The sequence below is a fragment of the Oncorhynchus mykiss genome, chromosome 8 (assembly GCF_057628025.1).
Source record: "Oncorhynchus mykiss isolate SJ-2025 chromosome 8, ASM5762802v1, whole genome shotgun sequence".
Lineage (NCBI taxonomy): Eukaryota > Metazoa > Chordata > Actinopteri > Salmoniformes > Salmonidae > Oncorhynchus > Oncorhynchus mykiss.
The window spans coordinates 92,701,036-92,724,984 of record NC_143029.1 but is presented as its reverse complement, the minus strand read 5'-3'; the positions used below and the strand labels follow the sequence as shown (position 1 = coordinate 92,724,984).

The 23,949-nt window shown below is 45.6% G+C and overlaps 1 protein-coding gene across 1 annotated transcript in view; it reads right to left on the bottom strand.

Moving 5' to 3' along the window:
- The window catches only part of LOC110517228 (collagen alpha-1(VI) chain), a 117,923-nt gene that overhangs the window by 79,988 nt on the left and 13,986 nt on the right, over positions 1–23,949 (bottom strand). Inside the window, exon 2 of the mRNA XM_036986771.2 lies at positions 23,742–23,871. Within this exon, the coding sequence (XP_036842666.2) occupies positions 23,742–23,871 (130 nt within the window). The remainder of the gene's footprint in view (positions 1–23,741; positions 23,872–23,949) is intronic.

Sequence of the window (23,949 nt, the reverse complement as noted above, 5' to 3'; positions counted from 1 at the left end):
TGAGTAGTTTGGTTCATCAGGTTGATCCCCAGTCTCCATGGAGATTACTGAGTAGTTTGGTTCATCAGGCTGACCTCCAGTCTTCATGGATCATCAGGCTGACCTCCAGTCTTCATGGAAATTACTGAGTAGTTTGGTTCATCAGGCTGACCTCCAGTCTCCATGGAGATTACTGAGTAGTTTGGTTCATCAGGCTGACCCCCAGTCTTCATGGAGATTACTGAGTAGTTTGGTTCATCAGGCTGACCTCCAGTCTTCATGGAGATTACTGAGTAGTTTGGTTCATCAGGCTGACCTCCAGTCTCCATGGAGATTACTGAGTAGTTTGGTTCACCAGTCTGACCTCCAGTCTCCATGGAGATTACTGAGTAGTTTGGTTCATCAGGTTGATTCCCAGTCTCCATGGAGATTACTGAGTAGTTTAGTTCATCAGGCTGACCTCCAGTCTTCATGGAGATTACTGAGTAGTTTGGTTCATCAGGCTGACCTCCAGTCTCCATGGAGATTACTGAGTAGTTTGGTTCACCAGTCTGACCTCCAGTCTCCATGGAGATTACTGAGTAGTTTGGTTCATCAGGCTGACCCCCAGTCTCCATGGAGGAGATTACTGAGTAGTTTGGTTCATCAGGCTGACCTCCAGTCTTCATGGTTCATCAGGCTGACCTCCAGTCTTCATGGTTCATCAGGCTGACCTCCAGTCTTCATGGAAATTACTGAGTAGTTTGGTTCATCAGGCTGACCTCCAGTTTTCATGGAGATTACTGAGTAGTTTGGTTCATCAGGCTGACCTCCAGTCTTCATGGAGATTACTGAGTAGTTTGGTTCATCAGGCTGACCTCCAGTCTTCATGGTTCATCAGGCTGACCTCCAGTCTTCATGGAAATTACTGAGTAGTTTGGTTCATCAGGCTGACCTCCAGTTTTCATGGAGATTACTGAGTAGTTTGGTTCATCAGGCTGACCTCCAGTCTTCATGGAGATTACTGAGTGGTTCATCAGGCTGACCTCCAGTCTTCATGGTTCATCAGGCTGACCTCCAGTCTCCATGGAGATTACTGAGTAGTTTGGTTCATCAGGCTGACCTCCAGTCTTCATGGAGATTACTGAGTAGTTTGATTCATCAGGCTGAGCCCCAGTCTCCATGGAGATTACTGAGTAGTTTAGTTCATCAGGTTGACCTCCAGTCTCCATGGAGATTACTGAGTAGTTTGGTTCATCAGGCTGACCTCCAGTCTTCATGGAGATTACTGAGTAGTTTGGTTCATCAGGCTGATCCCCAGTCGCCATGGAGATTACTGAGTAGTTTAGTTCATCAGGCTGATCCCCAGTCTCCATGGAGATTAGTGAGTAGTTTATTTCATCAGACTGATCTCCAGTCTCCATGGAGATTACTGAGTAGTTTGGTTCATCAGGCTGACCTCCAGTCTTCATGGAGATTACTGAGAAGTTTGGTTCATCAGGCTGACCTCCAGTCTCCATGGAGATTACTGAGTAGTTTAGTTCATCAGGCTGACCTCCAGTCTTCATGGTTCATCAGGCTGACCTCCAGTCTTAATGGTTCATCAGGCTGACCTCCAGTCTTCATGGTTCATCAGGCTGACCTCCAGTCTTCATGGAGATTACTGAGTAGTTTGGTTCATCAGGCTGACCTCCAGTCTCCATGGAGATTACTGAGTAGTTTGGTTCACCAGTCTGACCTCCAGTGTCCATGGAGATTACTGAGTAGTTTGGTTCATCAGGTTGATCCCCAGTCTCCATGGAGATTACTGAGTAGTTTAGTTCATCAGGCTGACCTCCAGTCTTCATGGAGATTACTGAGTAGTTTGGTTCATCAGGCTGACCTCCAGTCTCCATGGAGATTACTGAGTAGTTTGGTTCACCAGTCTGACCTCCAGTCTCCATGGAGATTACTGAGTAGTTTGGTTCATCAGGTTGATCCCCAGTCTTCCATGGAGATTACTGAGTAGTTTGGTTCATCAGGCTGACCCCCAGTCTCCATGGAAGAGATTACTGAGTAGTTTGGTTCATCAGGCTGACCTCCAGTCTTCATGGTTCATCAGGCTGACCTCCAGTCGTCATGGTTCATCAGGCTGACCTCCAGTCTTCATGGTTCATCAGGCTGACCTCCAGTCTTCATGGAAATTACTGAGTAGTTTGGTTCATCAGGCTGACCTCCAGTCTCCATGGAGATTACTGAGTAGTTTATTTCATCAGGCTGACCTCCAGTCTTCATGGAGATTACTGAGAAGTTTGGTTCATCAGGCTGACCTCCAGTCTCCATGGAGATTACTGAGTAGTTTAGTTCATCAGGCTGACCTCCAGTCTTCATGGTTCATCAGGCTGACCTCCAGTCTTAATGGTTCATCAGGCTGACCTCAAGTCTTCATGGTTCATCAGGCTGACCTCCAGTCTTCATGGAGATTACTGAGTAGTTTGGTTCATCAGGCTGACCTCCAGTCTCCATGGAGATTACTGAGTAGTTTGGTTCATCAGGCTGACCTCCAATCTTCATTGAGAGTACTGAGTAGTTTGGTTCATCAGGCTGACCTCCAGTCTCCATGGAGGAGATTACTGAGTAGTTTGGTTCATCAGGCTGACCTCCAGTCTTCATGGTTCATCAGGCTGACCTCCAGTCTTCATGGAGATTACTGAGTAGTTTGGTTCATCAGGCTGACCTCCAGTCTTCATGGTTCCACAGGCTGACCTCCAGTCTTCATGGTTCATCAGGCTGACCTCCAGTCTTCATGGTTCATCAGGCTGACCTCCAGTCTTCATGGTTCATCAGGCTGACCTCCAGTCTTCATGGTTCATCAGGCTGACCTCCAGTCTTCATGGAAATTACTGAGTAGTTTGGTTCATCAGGCTGACCTCCAGTCTCCATGGAGATTACTGAGTAGTTTGGTTCATCAGGCTGACCCCCAGTCTTCATGGAGATTACTGAGTAGTTTGGTTCATCAGGCTGACCTCCAGTCTTCATGGAGATTACTGAGTAGTTTGGTTCATCAGGCTGACCTCCAGTCTCCATAGAGATTACTGAGTAGTTTGGTTCACCAGTCTGACCTCCAGTCTCCATGGAGATTACTGAGTAGTTTGGTTCATCAGGTTGATTCCCAGTCTCCATGGAGATTACTGAGTAGTTTAGTTCATCAGGCTGACCTCCAGTCTTCATGGAGATTACTGAGTAGTTTGGTTCATCAGGCTGACCTCCAGTCTCCATGGAGATTACTGAGTAGTTTGGTTCACCAGTCTGACCTCCAGTCTCCATGGAGATTACTGAGTAGTTTGGTTCATCAGGTTGATCCCCAGTCTCCATGGAGATTACTGAGTAGTTTGGTTCATCAGGCTGACCCCCAGTCTCCATGGAGGAGATTACTGAGTAGTTTGGTTCATCAGGCTGACCTCCAGTCTTCATGGTTCATCAGGCTGACCTCCAGTCTTCATGGTTCATCAGACTGACCTCCAGTCTTCATGGAAATTACTGAGTAGTTTGGTTCATCAGGCTGACCTCCAGTTTTCATGGAGATTACTGAGTAGTTTGGTTCATCAGGCTGACCTCCAGTCTTCATGGAGATTACTGAGTAGTTTGGTTCATCAGGCTGACCTCCAGTCTTCATGGTTCATCAGGCTGACCTCCAGTCTTCATGGAAATTACTGAGTAGTTTGGTTCATCAGGCTGACCTCCAGTTTTCATGGAGATTACTGAGTAGTTTGGTTCATCAGGCTGACCTCCAGTCTTCATGGAGATTACTGAGTGGTTCATCAGGCTGACCTCCAGTCTTCATGGTTCATCAGGCTGACCTCCAGTCTCCATGGAGATTACTGAGTAGTTTGGTTCATCAGGCTGACCTCCAGTCTTCATGGAGATTACTGAGTAGTTTGATTCATCAGGCTGAGCCCCAGTCTCCATGGAGATTACTGAGTAGTTTAGTTCATCAGGTTGACCTCCAGTCTCCATGGAGATTACTGAGTAGTTTGGTTCATCAGGCTGATCCCCAGTCGCCATCGAGATTACTGAGTAGTTTAGTTCATCAGGCTGATCCCCAGTCTCCATGGAGATTAGTGAGTAGTTTATTTCATCAGACTGACCTCCAGTCTCCATGGAGATTACTGAGTAGTTTGGTTCATCAGGCTGACCTCCAGTCTTCATGGAGATTACTGAGAAGTTTGGTTCATCAGGCTGACCTCCAGTCTCCATGGAGATTACTGAGTAGTTTAGTTCATCAGGCTGACCTCCAGTCTTCATGGTTCATCAGGCTGACCTCCAGTCTTAATGGTTCATCAGGCTGACCTCCAGTCTTCATGGTTCATCAGGCTGACCTCCAGTCTTCATGGAGATTACTGAGTAGTTTGGTTCATCAGGCTGACCTCCAGTCTCCATGGAGATTACTGAGTAGTTTGGTTCACCAGTCTGACCTCCAGTGTCCATGGAGATTACTGAGTAGTTTGGTTCATCAGGTTGATCCCCAGTCTCCATGGAGATTACTGAGTAGTTTAGTTCATCAGGCTGACCTCCAGTCTTCATGGAGATTACTGAGTAGTTTGGTTCATCAGGCTGACCTCCAGTCTCCATGGAGATTACTGAGTAGTTTGGTTCATCAGGTTGATCCCCAGTCTTCCATGGAGATTACTGAGTAGTTTGGTTCATCAGGCTGACCCCCAGTCTCCATGGAAGAGATTACTGAGTAGTTTGGTTCATCAGGCTGACCTCCAGTCTTCATGGTTCATCAGGCTGACCTCCAGTCTTCATGGTTCATCAGGCTGACCTCCAGTCTTCATGGTTCATCAGGCTGACCTCCAGTCTTCATGGAAATTACTGAGTAGTTTGGTTCATCAGGCTGACCTCCAGTCTCCATGGAGATTACTGAGTAGTTTATTTCATCAGGCTGACCTCCAGTCTTCATGGATATTACTGAGAAGTTTGGTTCATCAGGCTGACCTCCAGTCTCCATGGAGATTACTGAGTAGTTTAGTTCATCAGGCTGACCTCCAGTCTTCATGGTTCATCAGGCTGACCTCCAGTCTTAATGGTTCATCAGGCTGACCTCCAGTCTTCATGGTTCATCAGGCTGACCTCCAGTCTTCATGGAGATTACTGAGTAGTTTGGTTCATCAGGCTGACCTCCAGTCTCCATGGAGATTACTGAGTAGTTTGGTTCATCAGGCTGACCTCCAATCTTCATTGAGAGTACTGAGTAGTTTGGTTCATCAGGCTGACCTCCAGTCTCCATGGAGATTACTGAGTAGTTTGGTTCATCAGGCTGACCTCCAATCTTCATTGAGAGTACTGAGTAGTTTGGTTCATCAGGCTGACCTCCAGTCTCCATGGAGATTACTGAGTAGTTTGGTTCATCAGGCTGACCCCCAGTCTTCATGGAGATTACTGAGTAGTTTGGTTCATCAGGCTGACCTCCAGTCTTCATGGAGATTACTGAGTAGTTTGGTTCATCAGGCTGACCTCCAGTCTCCATAGAGATTACTGAGTAGTTTGGTTCACCAGTCTGACCTCCAGTCTCCATGGAGATTACTGAGTAGTTTGGTTCATCAGGTTGATTCCCAGTCTCCATGGAGATTACTGAGTAGTTTAGTTCATCAGGCTGACCTCCAGTCTTCATGGAGATTACTGAGTAGTTTGGTTCATCAGGCTGACCTCCAGTCTCCATGGAGATTACTGAGTAGTTTGGTTCACCAGTCTGACCTCCAGTCTCCATGGAGATTACTGAGTAGTTTGGTTCATCAGGTTGATCCCCAGTCTCCATGGAGATTACTGAGTAGTTTGGTTCATCAGGCTGACCCCCAGTCTCCATGGAGGAGATTACTGAGTAGTTTGGTTCATCAGGCTGACCTCCAGTCTTCATGGTTCATCAGGCTGACCTCCAGTCTTCATGGTTCATCAGACTGACCTCCAGTCTTCATGGAAATTACTGAGTAGTTTGGTTCATCAGGCTGACCTCCAGTTTTCATGGAGATTACTGAGTAGTTTGGTTCATCAGGCTGACCTCCAGTCTTCATGGAGATTACTGAGTAGTTTGGTTCATCAGGCTGACCTCCAGTCTTCATGGTTCATCAGGCTGACCTCCAGTCTTCATGGAAATTACTGAGTAGTTTGGTTCATCAGGCTGACCTCCAGTTTTCATGGAGATTACTGAGTAGTTTGGTTCATCAGGCTGACCTCCAGTCTTCATGGAGATTACTGAGTGGTTCATCAGGCTGACCTCCAGTCTTCATGGTTCATCAGGCTGACCTCCAGTCTCCATGGAGATTACTGAGTAGTTTGGTTCATCAGGCTGACCTCCAGTCTTCATGGAGATTACTGAGTAGTTTGATTCATCAGGCTGAGCCCCAGTCTCCATGGAGATTACTGAGTAGTTTAGTTCATCAGGTTGACCTCCAGTCTCCATGGAGATTACTGAGTAGTTTGGTTCATCAGGCTGATCCCCAGTCGCCATCGAGATTACTGAGTAGTTTAGTTCATCAGGCTGATCCCCAGTCTCCATGGAGATTAGTGAGTAGTTTATTTCATCAGACTGACCTCCAGTCTCCATGGAGATTACTGAGTAGTTTGGTTCATCAGGCTGACCTCCAGTCTTCATGGAGATTACTGAGAAGTTTGGTTCATCAGGCTGACCTCCAGTCTCCATGGAGATTACTGAGTAGTTTAGTTCATCAGGCTGACCTCCAGTCTTCATGGTTCATCAGGCTGACCTCCAGTCTTAATGGTTCATCAGGCTGACCTCCAGTCTTCATGGTTCATCAGGCTGACCTCCAGTCTTCATGGAGATTACTGAGTAGTTTGGTTCATCAGGCTGACCTCCAGTCTCCATGGAGATTACTGAGTAGTTTGGTTCACCAGTCTGACCTCCAGTGTCCATGGAGATTACTGAGTAGTTTGGTTCATCAGGTTGATCCCCAGTCTCCATGGAGATTACTGAGTAGTTTAGTTCATCAGGCTGACCTCCAGTCTTCATGGAGATTACTGAGTAGTTTGGTTCATCAGGCTGACCTCCAGTCTCCATGGAGATTACTGAGTAGTTTGGTTCATCAGGTTGATCCCCAGTCTTCCATGGAGATTACTGAGTAGTTTGGTTCATCAGGCTGACCCCCAGTCTCCATGGAAGAGATTACTGAGTAGTTTGGTTCATCAGGCTGACCTCCAGTCTTCATGGTTCATCAGGCTGACCTCCAGTCTTCATGGTTCATCAGGCTGACCTCCAGTCTTCATGGTTCATCAGGCTGACCTCCAGTCTTCATGGAAATTACTGAGTAGTTTGGTTCATCAGGCTGACCTCCAGTCTCCATGGAGATTACTGAGTAGTTTATTTCATCAGGCTGACCTCCAGTCTTCATGGATATTACTGAGAAGTTTGGTTCATCAGGCTGACCTCCAGTCTCCATGGAGATTACTGAGTAGTTTAGTTCATCAGGCTGACCTCCAGTCTTCATGGTTCATCAGGCTGACCTCCAGTCTTAATGGTTCATCAGGCTGACCTCCAGTCTTCATGGTTCATCAGGCTGACCTCCAGTCTTCATGGAGATTACTGAGTAGTTTGGTTCATCAGGCTGACCTCCAGTCTCCATGGAGATTACTGAGTAGTTTGGTTCATCAGGCTGACCTCCAATCTTCATTGAGAGTACTGAGTAGTTTGGTTCATCAGGCTGACCTCCAGTCTCCATGGAGGAGATTACTGAGTAGTTTGGTTCATCAGGCTGACCTCCAGTCTACATGGAGGAGATTACTGAGTAGTTTGGTTCATCAGGCTGATCTCCAGTCTTCATGGAGATTACTGAGTAGTTTGGTTAATCAGGCTGACCTCCAGTCTCCATGGAGATTACTGAGTAGTTTGGTTCATCAGGCTGATCCCCAGTCTTCATGGTTCTTCAGGCTGATCCACAGTCTTCATGGGGGAGATTACTGAGTAGTTTGGTTCATCAGGCTGACCTCCAGTCTCCATGGAGATTACTGAGTAGTTTTGTCATCAGGCTGATCCCCAGTCTTCGTGGTTCATCAGGCTGACCCCCGGTCGTCATGGTGGAGAATACTGAGTAGTTTGGTTCATCAGGCTGACCCCCAGTCATCATGGAGGAGATTTTCTGAGTAGTTTAGTTCATAGGGCTGACCTCCAGTCTCCTTGGAGGAGAATACTGAGTAGTTTGGTTCATCAGGCTGACCCCCAGTCTTAATGGTTCATCAGGCTGACCTCCAGTCTCCATGGAGATTACTGAGTAGTTTGGTTCATCAGGCTGACCCCCAGTCTTAATGGTTCATCAGACTGACCTCCAGTCTTCATGGAGATTACTGAGTAGTTTGGTTCATAAGGCTGACCACCAGTCTTCATGGAGGAGAATACTGAGTAGTTTGGTTCATCAGGCTGACCCCCAGTCTTCATGGTTCATCAGGCTGACCTCCAGTCTCCATGGAGATTACTGAATAGTTTAGTTCATCAGGCTGACCTCCAGTCTCCTTGGAGATTACTGAGTAGTTTGGTTCATCAGGCTGACCTCCAGTCTTCATGGAGGAGATTACTGAGTAGTTTGGTTCATCAGGCTGATCCCCAGTCTTCATGGAGATTACTGAGTAGTTTAGTTCATCAGGCTGACCTCCAGTCTTCATGAAGGAGATTACTGAGTAGTTTAGTTCATCAGGCTGACCTCCAGTCTTCATGGTTCATCAGGCTGACCTCCAGTCTTAATGGTTCATCAGGCTGACCTCCAGTCTTCATGGTTCATCAGGCTGACCTCCAGTCTTCATGGAGATTACTGAGTAGTTTGGTTCATCAGGCTGACCTCCAGTCTCCATGGAGATTACTGAGTAGTTTGGTTCAACAGTCTGACCTCCAGTGTCCATGGAGATTACTGAGTAGTTTGGTTCATCAGGTTGATCCCCAGTCTCCATGGAGATTACTGAGTAGTTTAGTTCATCAGGCTGACCTCCAGTCTTCATGGAGATTACTGAGTAGTTTGGTTCATCAGGCTGACCTCCAGTCTCCATGGAGATTACTGAGTAGTTTGGTTCACCAGTCTGACCTCCAGTCTCCATGGAGATTACTGAGTAGTTTGGTTCATCAGGTTGATCCCCAGTCTTCCATGGAGATTACTGAGTAGTTTGGTTCATCAGGCTGACCCCCAGTCTCCATGGAAGAGATTACTGAGTAGTTTGGTTCATCAGGCTGACCTCCAGTCTTCATGGTTCATCAGGCTGACCTCCAGTCTTCATGGTTCATCAGGCTGACCTCCAGTCTTCATGGTTCATCAGGCTGACCTCCAGTCTTCATGGAAATTACTGAGTAGTTTGGTTCATCAGGCTGATATCCAGTCGCCATGGAGATTACTGAGTAGTTTAGTTCATCAGGCTGACCTCCAGTCTTCATGGAGATTACTGAGAAGTTTGGTTCATCAGGCTGACCTCCAGTCTCCATGGAGATTACTGAGTAGTTTAGTTCATCAGGCTGACCTCCAGTCTTCATGGTTCATCAGGCTGACCTCCAGTCTTAATGGTTCATCAGGCTGACCTCCAGTCTTCATGGTTCATCAGGCTGACCTCCAGTCTTCATGGAGATTACTGAGTAGTTTGGTTCATCAGGCTGACCTCCAGTCTCCATGGAGATTACTGAGTAGTTTGGTTCAACAGTCTGACCTCCAGTGTCCATGGAGATTACTGAGTAGTTTGGTTCATCAGGTTGATCCCCAGTCTCCATGGAGATTACTGAGTAGTTTGGTTCATCAGGCTGACCTCCAGTCTTCATGGAGATTACTGAGTGGTTCATCAGGCTGACCTCCAGTCTTCATGGTTCATCAGGCTGACCTCCAGTCTCCATGGAGATTACTGAGTAGTTTGGTTCATCAGGCTGACCTCCAGTCTTCATGGAGATTACTGAGTAGTTTGATTCATCAGGCTGAGCCCCAGTCTCCATGGAGATTACTGAGTAGTTTAGTTCATCAGGTTGACCTCCAGTCTCCATGGAGATTACTGAGTAGTTTGGTTCATCAGGCTGATCCCCAGTCGCCATGGAGATTACTGAGTAGTTTAGTTCATCAGGCTGATCCCCAGTCTCCATGGAGATTAGTGAGTAGTTTATTTCATCAGACTGACCTCCAGTCTCCATGGAGATTACTGAGTAGTTTGGTTCATCAGGCTGACCTCCAGTCTTCATGGAGATTACTGAGAAGTTTGGTTCATCAGGCTGACCTCCAGTCTCCATGGAGATTACTGAGTAGTTTAGTTCATCAGGCTGACCTCCAGTCTTCATGGTTCATCAGGCTGACCTCCAGTCTTAATGGTTCATCAGGCTGACCTCCAGTCTTCATGGTTCATCAGGCTGACCTCCAGTCTTCATGGAGATTACTGAGTAGTTTGGTTCATCAGGCTGACCTCCAGTCTCCATGGAGATTACTGAGTAGTTTGGTTCACCAGTCTGACCTCCAGTGTCCATGGAGATTACTGAGTAGTTTGGTTCATCAGGTTGATCCCCAGTCTCCATGGAGATTACTGAGTAGTTTAGTTCATCAGGCTGACCTCCAGTCTTCATGGAGATTACTGAGTAGTTTGGTTCATCAGGCTGACCTCCAGTCTCCATGGAGATTACTGAGTAGTTTGGTTCACCAGTCTGACCTCCAGTCTCCATGGAGATTACTGAGTAGTTTGGTTCATCAGGTTGATCCCCAGTCTTCCATGGAGATTACTGAGTAGTTTGGTTCATCAGGCTGACCCCCAGTCTCCATGGAAGAGATTACTGAGTAGTTTGGTTCATCAGGCTGACCTCCAGTCTTCATGGTTCATCAGGCTGACCTCCAGTCTTCATGGTTCATCAGGCTGACCTCCAGTCTTCATGGTTCATCAGGCTGACCTCCAGTCTTCATGGAAATTACTGAGTAGTTTGGTTCATCAGGCTGACCTCCAGTCTCCATGGAGATTACTGAGTAGTTTATTTCATCAGGCTGACCTCCAGTCTTCATGGATATTACTGAGAAGTTTGGTTCATCAGGCTGACCTCCAGTCTCCATGGAGATTACTGAGTAGTTTAGTTCATCAGGCTGACCTCCAGTCTTCATGGTTCATCAGGCTGACCTCCAGTCTTAATGGTTCATCAGGCTGACCTCCAGTCTTCATGGTTCATCAGGCTGACCTCCAGTCTTCATGGAGATTACTGAGTAGTTTGGTTCATCAGGCTGACCTCCAGTCTCCATGGAGATTACTGAGTAGTTTGGTTCATCAGGCTGACCTCCAATCTTCATTGAGAGTACTGAGTAGTTTGGTTCATCAGGCTGACCTCCAGTCTCCATGGAGGAGATTACTGAGTAGTTTGGTTCATCAGGCTGACCTCCAGTCTACATGGAGGAGATTACTGAGTAGTTTGGTTCATCAGGCTGATCTCCAGTCTTCATGGAGATTACTGAGTAGTTTGGTTAATCAGGCTGACCTCCAGTCTCCATGGAGATTACTGAGTAGTTTGGTTCATCAGGCTGATCCCCAGTCTTCATGGTTCTTCAGGCTGATCCACAGTCTTCATGGGGGAGATTACTGAGTAGTTTGGTTCATCAGGCTGACCTCCAGTCTCCATGGAGATTACTGAGTAGTTTTGTCATCAGGCTGATCCCCAGTCTTCGTGGTTCATCAGGCTGACCCCCGGTCGTCATGGTGGAGAATACTGAGTAGTTTGGTTCATCAGGCTGACCCCCAGTCATCATGGAGGAGATTTTCTGAGTAGTTTAGTTCATAGGGCTGACCTCCAGTCTCCTTGGAGGAGAATACTGAGTAGTTTGGTTCATCAGGCTGACCCCCAGTCTTAATGGTTAATCAGGCTGACCTCCAGTCTCCATGGAGATTACTGAGTAGTTTGGTTCATCAGGCTGATCCCCAGTCTTCATGGTTCTTCAGGCTGATCCACAGTCTTCATGGGGGAGATTACTGAGTAGTTTGGTTCATCAGGCTGACCTCCAGTCTCCATGGAGATTACTGAGTAGTTTTGTCATCAGGCTGATCCCCAGTCTTCGTGGTTCATCAGGCTGACCCCCGGTCGTCATGGTGGAGAATACTGAGTAGTTTGGTTCATCAGGCTGACCCCCAGTCATCATGGAGGAGATTTTCTGAGTAGTTTAGTTCATAGGGCTGACCTCCAGTCTCCTTGGAGGAGAATACTGAGTAGTTTGGTTCATCAGGCTGACCCCCAGTCTTAATGGTTCATCAGGCTGACCTCCAGTCTCCATGGAGATTACTGAGTAGTTTGGTTCATCAGGCTGACCCCCAGTCTTAATGGTTCATCAGACTGACCTCCAGTCTTCATGGAGATTACTGAGTAGTTTGGTTCATAAGGCTGACCACCAGTCTTCATGGAGGAGAATACTGAGTAGTTTGGTTCATCAGGCTGACCCCCAGTCTTCATGGTTCATCAGGCTGACCTCCAGTCTCCATGGAGATTACTGAATAGTTTAGTTCATCAGGCTGACCTCCAGTCTCCTTGGAGATTACTGAGTAGTTTGGTTCATCAGGCTGACCTCCAGTCTTCATGGAGGAGATTACTGAGTAGTTTGGTTCACCAGTCTGACCTCCAGTGTCCATGGAGATTACTGAGTAGTTTGGTTCATCAGGTTGATCCCCAGTCTCCATGGAGATTACTGAGTAGTTTAGTTCATCAGGCTGACCTCCAGTCTTCATGGAGATTACTGAGTAGTTTGGTTCATCAGGCTGACCTCCAGTCTCCATGGAGATTACTGAGTAGTTTGGTTCACCAGTCTGACCTCCAGTCTCCATGGAGATTACTGAGTAGTTTGGTTCATCAGGTTGATCCCCAGTCTTCCATGGAGATTACTGAGTAGTTTGGTTCATCAGGCTGACCCCCAGTCTCCATGGAAGAGATTACTGAGTAGTTTGGTTCATCAGGCTGACCTCCAGTCTTCATGGTTCATCAGGCTGACCTCCAGTCTTCATGGTTCATCAGGCTGACCTCCAGTCTTCATGGTTCATCAGGCTGACCTCCAGTCTTCATGGATATTACTGAGAAGTTTGGTTCATCAGGCTGACCTCCAGTCTCCATGGAGATTACTGAGTAGTTTAGTTCATCAGGCTGACCTCCAGTCTTCATGGTTCATCAGGCTGACCTCCAGTCTTAATGGTTCATCAGGCTGACGTCCAGTCTTCATGGTTCATCAGGCTGACCTCCAGTCTTCATGGAGATTACTGAGTAGTTTGGTTCATCAGGCTGACCTCCAGTCTCCATGGAGATTACTGAGTAGTTTGGTTCATCAGGCTGACCTCCAATCTTCATTGAGAGTACTGAGTAGTTTGGTTCATCAGGCTGACCTCCAGTCTCCATGGAGGAGATTACTGAGTAGTTTGGTTCATCAGGCTGACCTCCAGTCTACATGGAGGAGATTACTGAGTAGTTTGGTTCATCAGGCTGATCTCCAGTCTTCATGGAGATTACTGAGTAGTTTGGTTAATCAGGCTGACCTCCAGTCTCCATGGAGATTACTGAGTAGTTTGGTTCATCAGGCTGATCCCCAGTCTTCATGGTTCTTCAGGCTGATCCACAGTCTTCATGGGGGAGATTACTGAGTAGTTTGGTTCATCAGGCTGACCTCCAGTCTCCATGGAGATTACTGAGTAGTTTGGTTCACCAGTCTGACCTCCAGTGTCCATGGAGATTACTGAGTAGTTTGGTTCATCAGGTTGATCCCCAGTCTCCATGGAGATTACTGAGTAGTTTAGTTCATCAGGCTGACCTCCAGTCTTCATGGAGATTACTGAGTAGTTTGGTTCATCAGGCTGACCTCCAGTCTCCATGGAGATTACTGAGTAGTTTGGTTCACCAGTCTGACCTCCAGTCTCCATGGAGATTACTGAGTAGTTTGGTTCATCAGGTTGATCCCCAGTCTTCCATGGAGATTACTGAGTAGTTTGGTTCATCAGGCTGACCCCCAGTCTCCATGGAAGAGATTACTGAGTAGTTTGGTTCATCAGGCTGACCTCCAGTCTTCATGGTTCATCAGGCTGACCTCCAGTCTTCATGGTTCATCAGGCTGACCTCCAGTCTTCATGGTTCATCAGGCTGACCTCCAGTCTTCATGGAAATTACTGAGTAGTTTGGTTCATCAGGCTGACCTCCAGTCTCCATGGAGATTACTGAGTAGTTTATTTCATCAGGCTGACCTCCAGTCTTCATGGATATTACTGAGAAGTTTGGTTCATCAGGCTGACCTCCAGTCTCCATGGAGATTACTGAGTAGTTTAGTTCATCAGGCTGACCTCCAGTCTTCATGGTTCATCAGGCTGACCTCCAGTCTTAATGGTTCATCAGGCTGACCTCCAGTCTTCATGGTTCATCAGGCTGACCTCCAGTCTTCATGGAGATTACTGAGTAGTTTGGTTCATCAGGCTGACCTCCAGTCTCCATGGAGATTACTGAGTAGTTTGGTTCATCAGGCTGACCTCCAATCTTCATTGAGAGTACTGAGTAGTTTGGTTCATCAGGCTGACCTCCAGTCTCCATGGAGGAGATTACTGAGTAGTTTGGTTCATCAGGCTGACCTCCAGTCTACATGGAGGAGATTACTGAGTAGTTTGGTTCATCAGGCTGATCTCCAGTCTTCATGGAGATTACTGAGTAGTTTGGTTAATCAGGCTGACCTCCAGTCTCCATGGAGATTACTGAGTAGTTTGGTTCATCAGGCTGATCCCCAGTCTTCATGGTTCTTCAGGCTGATCCACAGTCTTCATGGGGGAGATTACTGAGTAGTTTGGTTCATCAGGCTGACCTCCAGTCTCCATGGAGATTACTGAGTAGTTTTGTCATCAGGCTGATCCCCAGTCTTCGTGGTTCATCAGGCTGACCCCCGGTCGTCATGGTGGAGAATACTGAGTAGTTTGGTTCATCAGGCTGACCCCCAGTCATCATGGAGGAGATTTTCTGAGTAGTTTAGTTCATAGGGCTGACCTCCAGTCTCCTTGGAGGAGAATACTGAGTAGTTTGGTTCATCAGGCTGACCCCCAGTCTTAATGGTTCATCAGGCTGACCTCCAGTCTCCATGGAGATTACTGAGTAGTTTGGTTCATCAGGCTGACCCCCAGTCTTAATGGTTCATCAGACTGACCTCCAGTCTTCATGGAGATTACTGAGTAGTTTGGTTCATAAGGCTGACCACCAGTCTTCATGGAGGAGAATACTGAGTAGTTTGGTTCATCAGGCTGACCCCCAGTCTTCATGGTTCATCAGGCTGACCTCCAGTCTCCATGGAGATTACTGAATAGTTTAGTTCATCAGGCTGACCTCCAGTCTCCTTGGAGATTACTGAGTAGTTTGGTTCATCAGGCTGACCTCCAGTCTTCATGGAGGAGATTACTGAGTAGTTTGGTTCATCAGGCTGATCCCCAGTCTTCATGGAGATTACTGAGTAGTTTAGTTCATCAGGCTGACCTCCAGTCTTCATGAAGGAGATTACTGAGTAGTTTAGTTCATCAGGCTGACCTCCAGTCTTCATGGTTCATCAGGCTGACCTCCAGTCTTAATGGTTCATCAGGCTGACCTCCAGTCTTCATGGTTCATCAGGCTGACCTCCAGTCTTCATGGAGATTACTGAGTAGTTTGGTTCATCAGGCTGACCTCCAGTCTCCATGGAGATTACTGAGTAGTTTGGTTCAACAGTCTGACCTCCAGTGTCCATGGAGATTACTGAGTAGTTTGGTTCATCAGGTTGATCCCCAGTCTCCATGGAGATTACTGAGTAGTTTAGTTCATCAGGCTGACCTCCAGTCTTCATGGAGATTACTGAGTAGTTTGGTTCATCAGGCTGACCTCCAGTCTCCATGGAGATTACTGAGTAGTTTGGTTCACCAGTCTGACCTCCAGTCTCCATGGAGATTACTGAGTAGTTTGGTTCATCAGGTTGATCCCCAGTCTTCCATGGAGATTACTGAGTAGTTTGGTTCATCAGGCTGACCCCCAGTCTCCATGGAAGAGATTACTGAGTAGTTTGGTTCATCAGGCTGACCTCCAGTCTTCATGGTTCATCAGGCTGACCTCCAGTCTTCATGGTTCATCAGGCTGACCTCCAGTCTTCATGGTTCATCAGGCTGACCTCCAGTCTTCATGGAAATTACTGAGTAGTTTGGTTCATCAGGCTGACCTCCAGTCTCCATGGAGATTACTGAGTAGTTTATTTCATCAGGCTGACCTCCAGTCTTCATGGAGATTACTGAGAAGTTTGGTTCATCAGGCTGACCTCCAGTCTACATGGAGGAGATTACTGAGTAGTTTGGTTCATCAGGCTGACCTCCAGTCTACATGGAGGAGATTACTGAGTAGTTTGGTTCATCAGGCTGATCTCCAGTCTTCATGGAGATTACTGAGTAGTTTGGTTAATCAGGCTGATCTCCAGTCTCCATGGAGATTACTGAGTAGTTTGGTTCATCAGGCTGATCCCCAGTCTTCATGGTTCTTCAGGCTGATCCCCAGTCTTCATGGGGGAGATTACTGAGTAGTTTGGTTCATCAGGCTGACCTCCAGTCTCCATGGAGATTACTGAGTAGTTTTGTCATCAGGCTGATCCCCAGTCTTCGTGGTTCATCAGGCTGACCCCCAGTCGTCATGGTGGAGAATACTGAGTAGTTTGGTTCATCAGGCTGACCCCCAGTCATCATGGAGGAGATTTTCTGAGTAGTTTAGTTCATAGGGCTGACCTCCAGTCTCCTTGGAGGAGAATACTGAGTAGTTTGGTTCATCAGGCTGACCCCCAGTCTTAATGGTTCATCAGGCTGACCTCCAGTCTCCATGGAGATTACTGAGTAGTTTGGTTCATCAGGCTGACCCCCAGTCTTAATGGTTCATTAGACTGACCTCCAGTCTTCATGGAGATTACTGAGTAGTTTGGTTCATAAGGCTGACCACCAGTCTTCATGGAGGAGAATACTGAGTAGTTTGGTTCATCAGGCTGACCCCCAGTCTTCATGGTTCATCAGGCTGACCTCCAGTCTCCTTGGAGATTACTGAGTAGTTTGGTTCATCAGGCTGACCTCCAGTCTTCATGGAGGAGATTACTGAGTAGTTTGGTTCATCAGGCTGATCCCCAGTCTTCATGGAGATTACTGAGTAGTTTAGTTCATCAGGCTGACCTCCAGTCTTCATGAAGGAGATTACTGAGTAGTTTGGTTCATCAGGCTGTCCTCCAGTCTCCATGGAGATTACTGAATAGTTTAGTTCATCAGGCTGACCTCCAGTCTCCTTGGAGGTTACTGAGTAGTTTAGTTCATCAGGCTGACCTCCAGTCTTCATGAAGGAGATTACTGAGTAGTTTGGTTCATCAGGCTGTACTCCAGTCTCCATGGAGATTACTGAATAGTTTAGTTCATCAGGCTGACCTCCAGTCTCCTTGGAGGTTACTGAGTAGTTTGGTTCATCAGGCTGACCTCCAGTCTTCATGGAGGAGATTACTGAGTAGTTTAGTTCGTCAGGCTGACCTCCAGTGTTCTCTTGAAGTTATTGAGGGATGATGATGTTTTGGCAATGTGAAGATAAGAATGGTACCTCTGTATCTGATAGAGAATTGACTATGTGAGGTGTGGCAGTTGAGAGGGTGAAGGTTATTACAGTGTCTTCAGAATTAACTTGGAAGAATCCATTGGAGGGTTTAGGTAAACTGTCTGGGACCTGGTAGAATCCATTGAAGGGTTTAGGTAAACTGTCTGGGACCTGGTAGAATCCATTGAAGGGTTTAGGTAAACTGGGACCTGGTAGAATCCATTGAAGGGTTTAGGTAAACTGGGACCTGGTAGAATCCATTGAAGGGTTTAGGTAAACTGTCTGGGACCTGGTAGAATCCATTGAAGGGTTTAGGTAAACTGTCTGGGACCTGGTAGAATCCATTGAAGGGTTTAGGCAAACTGGGACCTGGAAGAATCCATTGAAGGGTTTAGGTAAACTGTCTGGGACCTGAATAATCCATTGTAGGGTTTAGGTAAACTGTCTGGGACCTGGGAGAATCCATTGAAGGGTTCAGGTAAACTGGGACCTGGTAGAATCCATTGAAGGGTTTAGGTAAACTGTCTGGAACCTGGTAGAATCCATTGACGGGTTTAGGTAAACTGGGACCTGGTAGAGTCCATTGAAGGGTTTAGGTAAACTGGGACCTGGTAGAATCCATTGAAGGGTTTAGGTAAACTGGGACCTGGTAGAATCCATTGAAGGGTTTAGGTAAACTGTCTGGGACCTGGTAGAATCCATTGAAGGGTTTAGGTAAACTGGGACCTGGTAGAATCCATTGAAGGGTTTAGGTAAACTGTCTGGGACCTGGTAGAATCCATTGAAGGGTTTAGATAAACTGGGACCTGGTAGAATCCATTGAAGGGTTTAGGTAAACTGTCTGGGACCTGGGAGAATCCATTGAAGGGTTTAGGTAAACTGGGACCTGGTAGAATCCATTGAAGGGTTTAGGTAAACTGGGACCTGGTAGAATCCATTGAAGGGTTTAGGTAAACTGTCTGGGACCTGGTAGAATCCATTGAAGGGTTTAGGTAAACTGGGACCTGGTAGAATCCATTGGAGGGTTTAGGTAAACTGGGACCTGGTAGAATCCATTGAAGGGTTTAGGTAAACTGTCTGGGACCTGGTAGAATCCATTGAAGGGTTTAGGTAAACTGGGACCTGAAGAATCCATTGAAGGGTTTAGGTAAACTGGGACCTGGTAGAATCCATTGAAGGGTTTAGGTAAACTGGGACCTGGTAGAATCCATTGAAGGGTTTAGGTAAACTGTCTGGGACCTGGGAGAATCCATTGAAGGGTTTAGGTAAACTGGGACCTGGTAGAATCCATTGAAGGGTTTAGGTAAACTGGGACCTGGTAGAATCCATTGAAGGGTTTAGGTAAACTGTCTGGGACCTGGGAGAATCCATTGAAGGGTTTAGGTAAACTGGGACCTGGTAGAATCCATTGAAGGGTTTAGGTAAACTGGGACCTGGTAGAATCCATTGAAGGGTTTAGGTAAACTGTCTGGGACCTGGTAGAATCCATTGAAGGGTTTAGGTAAACTGGGACCTGGTAGAATCCATTGGAGGGTTTAGGTAAACTGGGACCTGGTAGAATCCATTGAAGGGTTTAGGTAAACTGTCTGGGACCTGGTAGAATCCATTGAAGGGTTTAGGTAAACTGGGACCTGAAGAATCCATTGAAGGGTTTAGGTAAACTGGGACCTGGTAGAATCCATTGAAGGGTTTAGGTAAACTGGGACCTGGTAGAATCCATTGAAGGGTTTAGGTAAACTGTCTGGGACCTGGGAGAATCCATTGAAGGGTTTAGGTAAACTGGGACCTGGTAGAATCCATTGAAGGGTTTAGGTAAACTGGGACCTGGTAGAATCCATTGAAGGGTTTAGGTAAACTGTCTGGGACCTGGTAGAATCCATTGAAGGGTTTAGGTAAACTGGGACCTGGTAGAATCCATTGGAGGGTTTAGGTAAACTGGGACCTGGTAGAATCCATTGAAGGGTTTAGGTAAACTGTCTGGGACCTGGTAGAATCCATTGAAGGGTTTAGGTAAACTGGGACCTGAAGAATCCATTGAAGGGTTTAGGTAAACTGGGACCTGGTAGAATCCATTGAAGGGTTTAGGTAAACTGTCTGGGACCTGGTAGAATCCATTGAAGGGTTTAGGTAAACTGGGACCTGGTAGAATCCATTGAAGGGTTTAGGTAAACTGTCTGGGACCTGGTAGAATCCATTGAAGGGTTTAGGTAAACTGGGACCTGGAAGAATCCATTGAAGGGTTTAGGTAAACTGGGACCTGGTAGAATCCATTGAAGGGTTTAGGTAAACTGTCTGGGACCTGATAGAATCCATTGAAGGGTTTAGGTAAACTGTCTGGGACCTGGTAGAATCCATTGAAGGGTTTAGGTAAACTGTCTGGGACCTGGTAGAATCCATTGAAGGGTTTAGGTAAACTGTCTGGGACCTGGTAGAATCCATTGAAGGGTTTAGGTAAACTGGGACCTGGAAGAATCCATTGAAGGGTTTAGGTAAACTGTCTGGGACCTGAAGAATCCATTGAAGGGTTTAGGTAAACTGGGACCTGGTAGAATCCATTGAAGGGTTTAGGTAAACTGGGACCTGGTAGAATCCATTGAAGGGTTTAGGTAAACTGTCTGGGAGGTATGTGTATTGATGAAAGTGCATAGTTGGTGTACATTAATGTGTATTAATAGAGAAGATATTGAGTTTCTTAAACAAAGGTGCAGATGGAGCCAGGTAACAAGAGGAGGTGGCTATTTATTTTATTTAACCTTTATTAAGCCTTCTAAATGTATTTTGTATGATGAGTATTTTGTGTAGGTAGGAGGCATATATTCTGGCCCAAACAATATTACAGTGAACGAGATATGTGTAAATTAATCTCTAGTATAGAGTTAGGAAGCACTAATCTGTCTGATGTTACCAACAGATTTAATCACCTACAGACAAATTGATTATGACCTTTCCAGGATAACTTTTCATCAATTAAAACTCTGAGGAATCTAGTGGGTGTGGCCTGTTCCATTTCAGTCCCACCAAATGAGATTGCCTTTTTTCTTTTTTACAACAATATTTCTTATTACTAGAGAATGGGCATGGCCACTAAACTTAGATTTTTTAAAAAACATTTAAAGATCATTTGTTTATCTGTAAACATTCAGAAAATGTGGCCATGCCCAAGTTGGTTTCATTAATTAGTGAATCAAAATGATTGTGTGATAAAATTTAATGGGTGTCATCAGCAATGAGAATGGGAAGTGCAGTAGAAGACCCAACAGCCGTTTGCATAAACACAACTTTACAACCAACCACTAACCACTATAAAAACTAGACTGGTTGAACCCTCAACACTAATTCTAATCCTCCACTATAAAAACTAGACTGGTTAAACCCTGACCACTAACCCTCCACTATAAAAACTAGACTGGTTAAACCCTCACCACTAATCCTGACCCTCCACTATAAAAACTAGACTGGTTAAACCCTCACCACTAACCCTTACCCTCCACTATAAAAACTAGACTGGTTAAACCCTCACCACAAACCCTCCACTATAAAAACTAGACTGGTTAAACCCTCACCACTAATCCTAACCCTCCACTATAAAAACTAGACTGGTTAAACCCTCACCACTAATCCTGACCCTCCACTATAAAAACTAGACTGGTTAAACCCTCACCACTAATCCTAACCCTCAGCTATAAAAACTAGACTGGTTAAACCCTCAACACTAATCCTAACCCTCCACTATAAAAACTAGACTGGTTGAACCCTCAACACTAATCCTGACCCTCCACTATAAAAACTAGACTGGTTGAACCCTCAACACTAATTCTAATCCTCCACTATAAAAACTAGACTGGTTAAACCCTGACCACTAACCCTCCACTATAAAAACTAGACTGGTTAAACCCTCACCACTAATCCTGACCCTCCACTATAAAAACTAGACTGGTTAAACCCTCACCACTAACCCTTACCCTCCACTATAAAAACTAGACTGGTTAAACCCTCACCACAAACCCTCCACTATAAAAACTAGACTGGTTAAACCCTCACCACTAATCCTAACCCTCCACTATAAAAACTAGACTGGTTAAACCCTCACCACTAATCCTGACCCTCCACTATAAAAACTAGACTGGTTAAACCCTCACCACTAATCCTAACCCTCAGCTATAAAAACTAGACTGGTTAAACCCTCAACACTAATCCTAACCCTCCACTATAAAAACTAGACTGGTTGAACCCTCAACACTAATCCTGACCCTCCACTATAAAAACTAGACTGGTTGAACCCTCAACACTAATCCTAACCCTCAGCTATAAAAACTAGACTGGTTAAACCCTCACCACAAACCCTCCACTATAAAAACTAGACTGGTTAAACCCTCACCACAAACCCTCTGCTATAAAAACTAGACTGGTATTGAACACTGTGTCACACCACAGGACATCTTGGCCCTGGTAGATGCACAGCCATTTGCATAAACACATTGTTCTCTATCATAAACATGACTATATAACCAATTATATGTATAATCATGAAAACCATAATAACGCAATCTAGAAAGTAATATTTCATGATCAACCCGTGTCAAACGCTTTGGATAAATCTAAAAAGATGCCAAGAGCGTCTACCTTGAGATACCTAGAGATGAGATAGTTGTAGATGAGATACATTGAGATGAGATAGTTGTAGATGAGATACATTGAGATGAGATAGTTGTAGATGAGATACATTGAGATGAGAGTTGTAGATGAGATACATAGAGATGAGATAGTTGTAGATGAGATACATTGAGATGAGATAGTTGTAGATGAGATACATTGAGATGAGATAGTTGTAGATGAGATACATAGAGATGAGAGTTGTAGATGAGATACATAGAGATGAGATACATAGAGATGAGATAGTTGTAGATGCCTTTTTCTTATTCAAAAGTTGATTGATGATTTTCCAAGTTGGCTTTAAATTATTTAAGAATTCTGGGAATGTGTTAGTAAAATATATTTTTGCGGATATCCGACGTAAGTGAGTAAATTTGTTCTTATACTTTTTGTAATTGGCAGAATTCAGTGGAGAGGGATTGGTGAGAAACATTTTAGACAACTTTTAACTGAGTATTTTTTGAGACCGGTTGTAAACCAAGGTTTCCTGAACCCTTCTGCTGCTCTCCTACGTGGTTTAACTAAGGGAAAATAATGGTGAAATACAGAATTGAAAGATGTGAGGAAAAGTCTGGTAAGCAGGCTCTACATCAGGCTGATTATAAACATTTTCCCATGAAATATCCCCCATCAACATTTTAAAGCGCTCACAATTACTTTAGTTAAATATTCTACATTTAATGCTACTAATCATTCCCATCTGTTGATTTCCAGCTGCCAACGAGAAGTGGAAGGTTGGAAAGTGGTCAGAAATGCCTACCTGCATTAGCCACATTACTCAAAGAATTAGTAAAAATATTATCAATAAGGGTGTCAGATGAACATCACTCTGTGGTCTGATAGATGAGGGGACACAGATAGATGGAGTATAACGGATTCACTCTGTGGTCTGATAGATGAGGGGACACAGATAGATGGAGTATAACGGATTCAGTCTGTGGGCTGATAGATGAGAGGACACAGATAGATGGAGTATAACGGATTCAGTCTGTGGGCTGATAGATGAGGGGACACAGATAGATGGAGTATAACGGATTCAGAAGGTCAGATGTCAGTGAGTGGTTCGAGAGAAACACACTTTTTTTTGCGTTTGGAAATTTTATGGGATCTTTTATTTCATCTCATGAAACATGTTTAGTTTATATTTTTGTGCGGTACAGTAACCGTCAAATGGAAGTAAACTTGGAGTCATGAGATGATATGGTGTGTGTGGTCCTCCCACTACGACTCCGAAAACAGTTTTTAAAGGCTACAGATGAAATAAGTGATGATGAACTTCCCAGGGTGAGGAAAAGGCACGGAGATCTTCATGCTCTCTTCCAATAACTATCTAGGGTCTTATTCTGGTGAACTGATGACTTGACTAAGAGCTTTCACATTACCACAGCAACAACACTGACTAGCTGAACTATTTCCACGTGAGGGGAACCTGGGCCTTAAGCAGCACAGCCATGAGACAACCATAAAGTACTGTTCTGTAATGGACAGCCAGGGTGTGTGTTACATCCTGTGTGTGTGTGTGTGTGTGTGTGTGTGTGTGTGTGTGTGTGTGTGTGTGTGTGTGTGTGTGTGTGTATCTTACATCTCTTTGAGCTCCATGATGAAGCGTTCAGTAAAGCTCTTGATCTGGTCGATGTAGAAGTTGGGAGGTTTGGCCCTCAGAGCAACACTCTCAGACGTGTCCAGCACAAAGAACAGGTCCACCGGACACTCTGAACACACACACACACACACACACACACAGGAAACATGAGCATATGACATATCTGTATATCTGTATACACATAGAA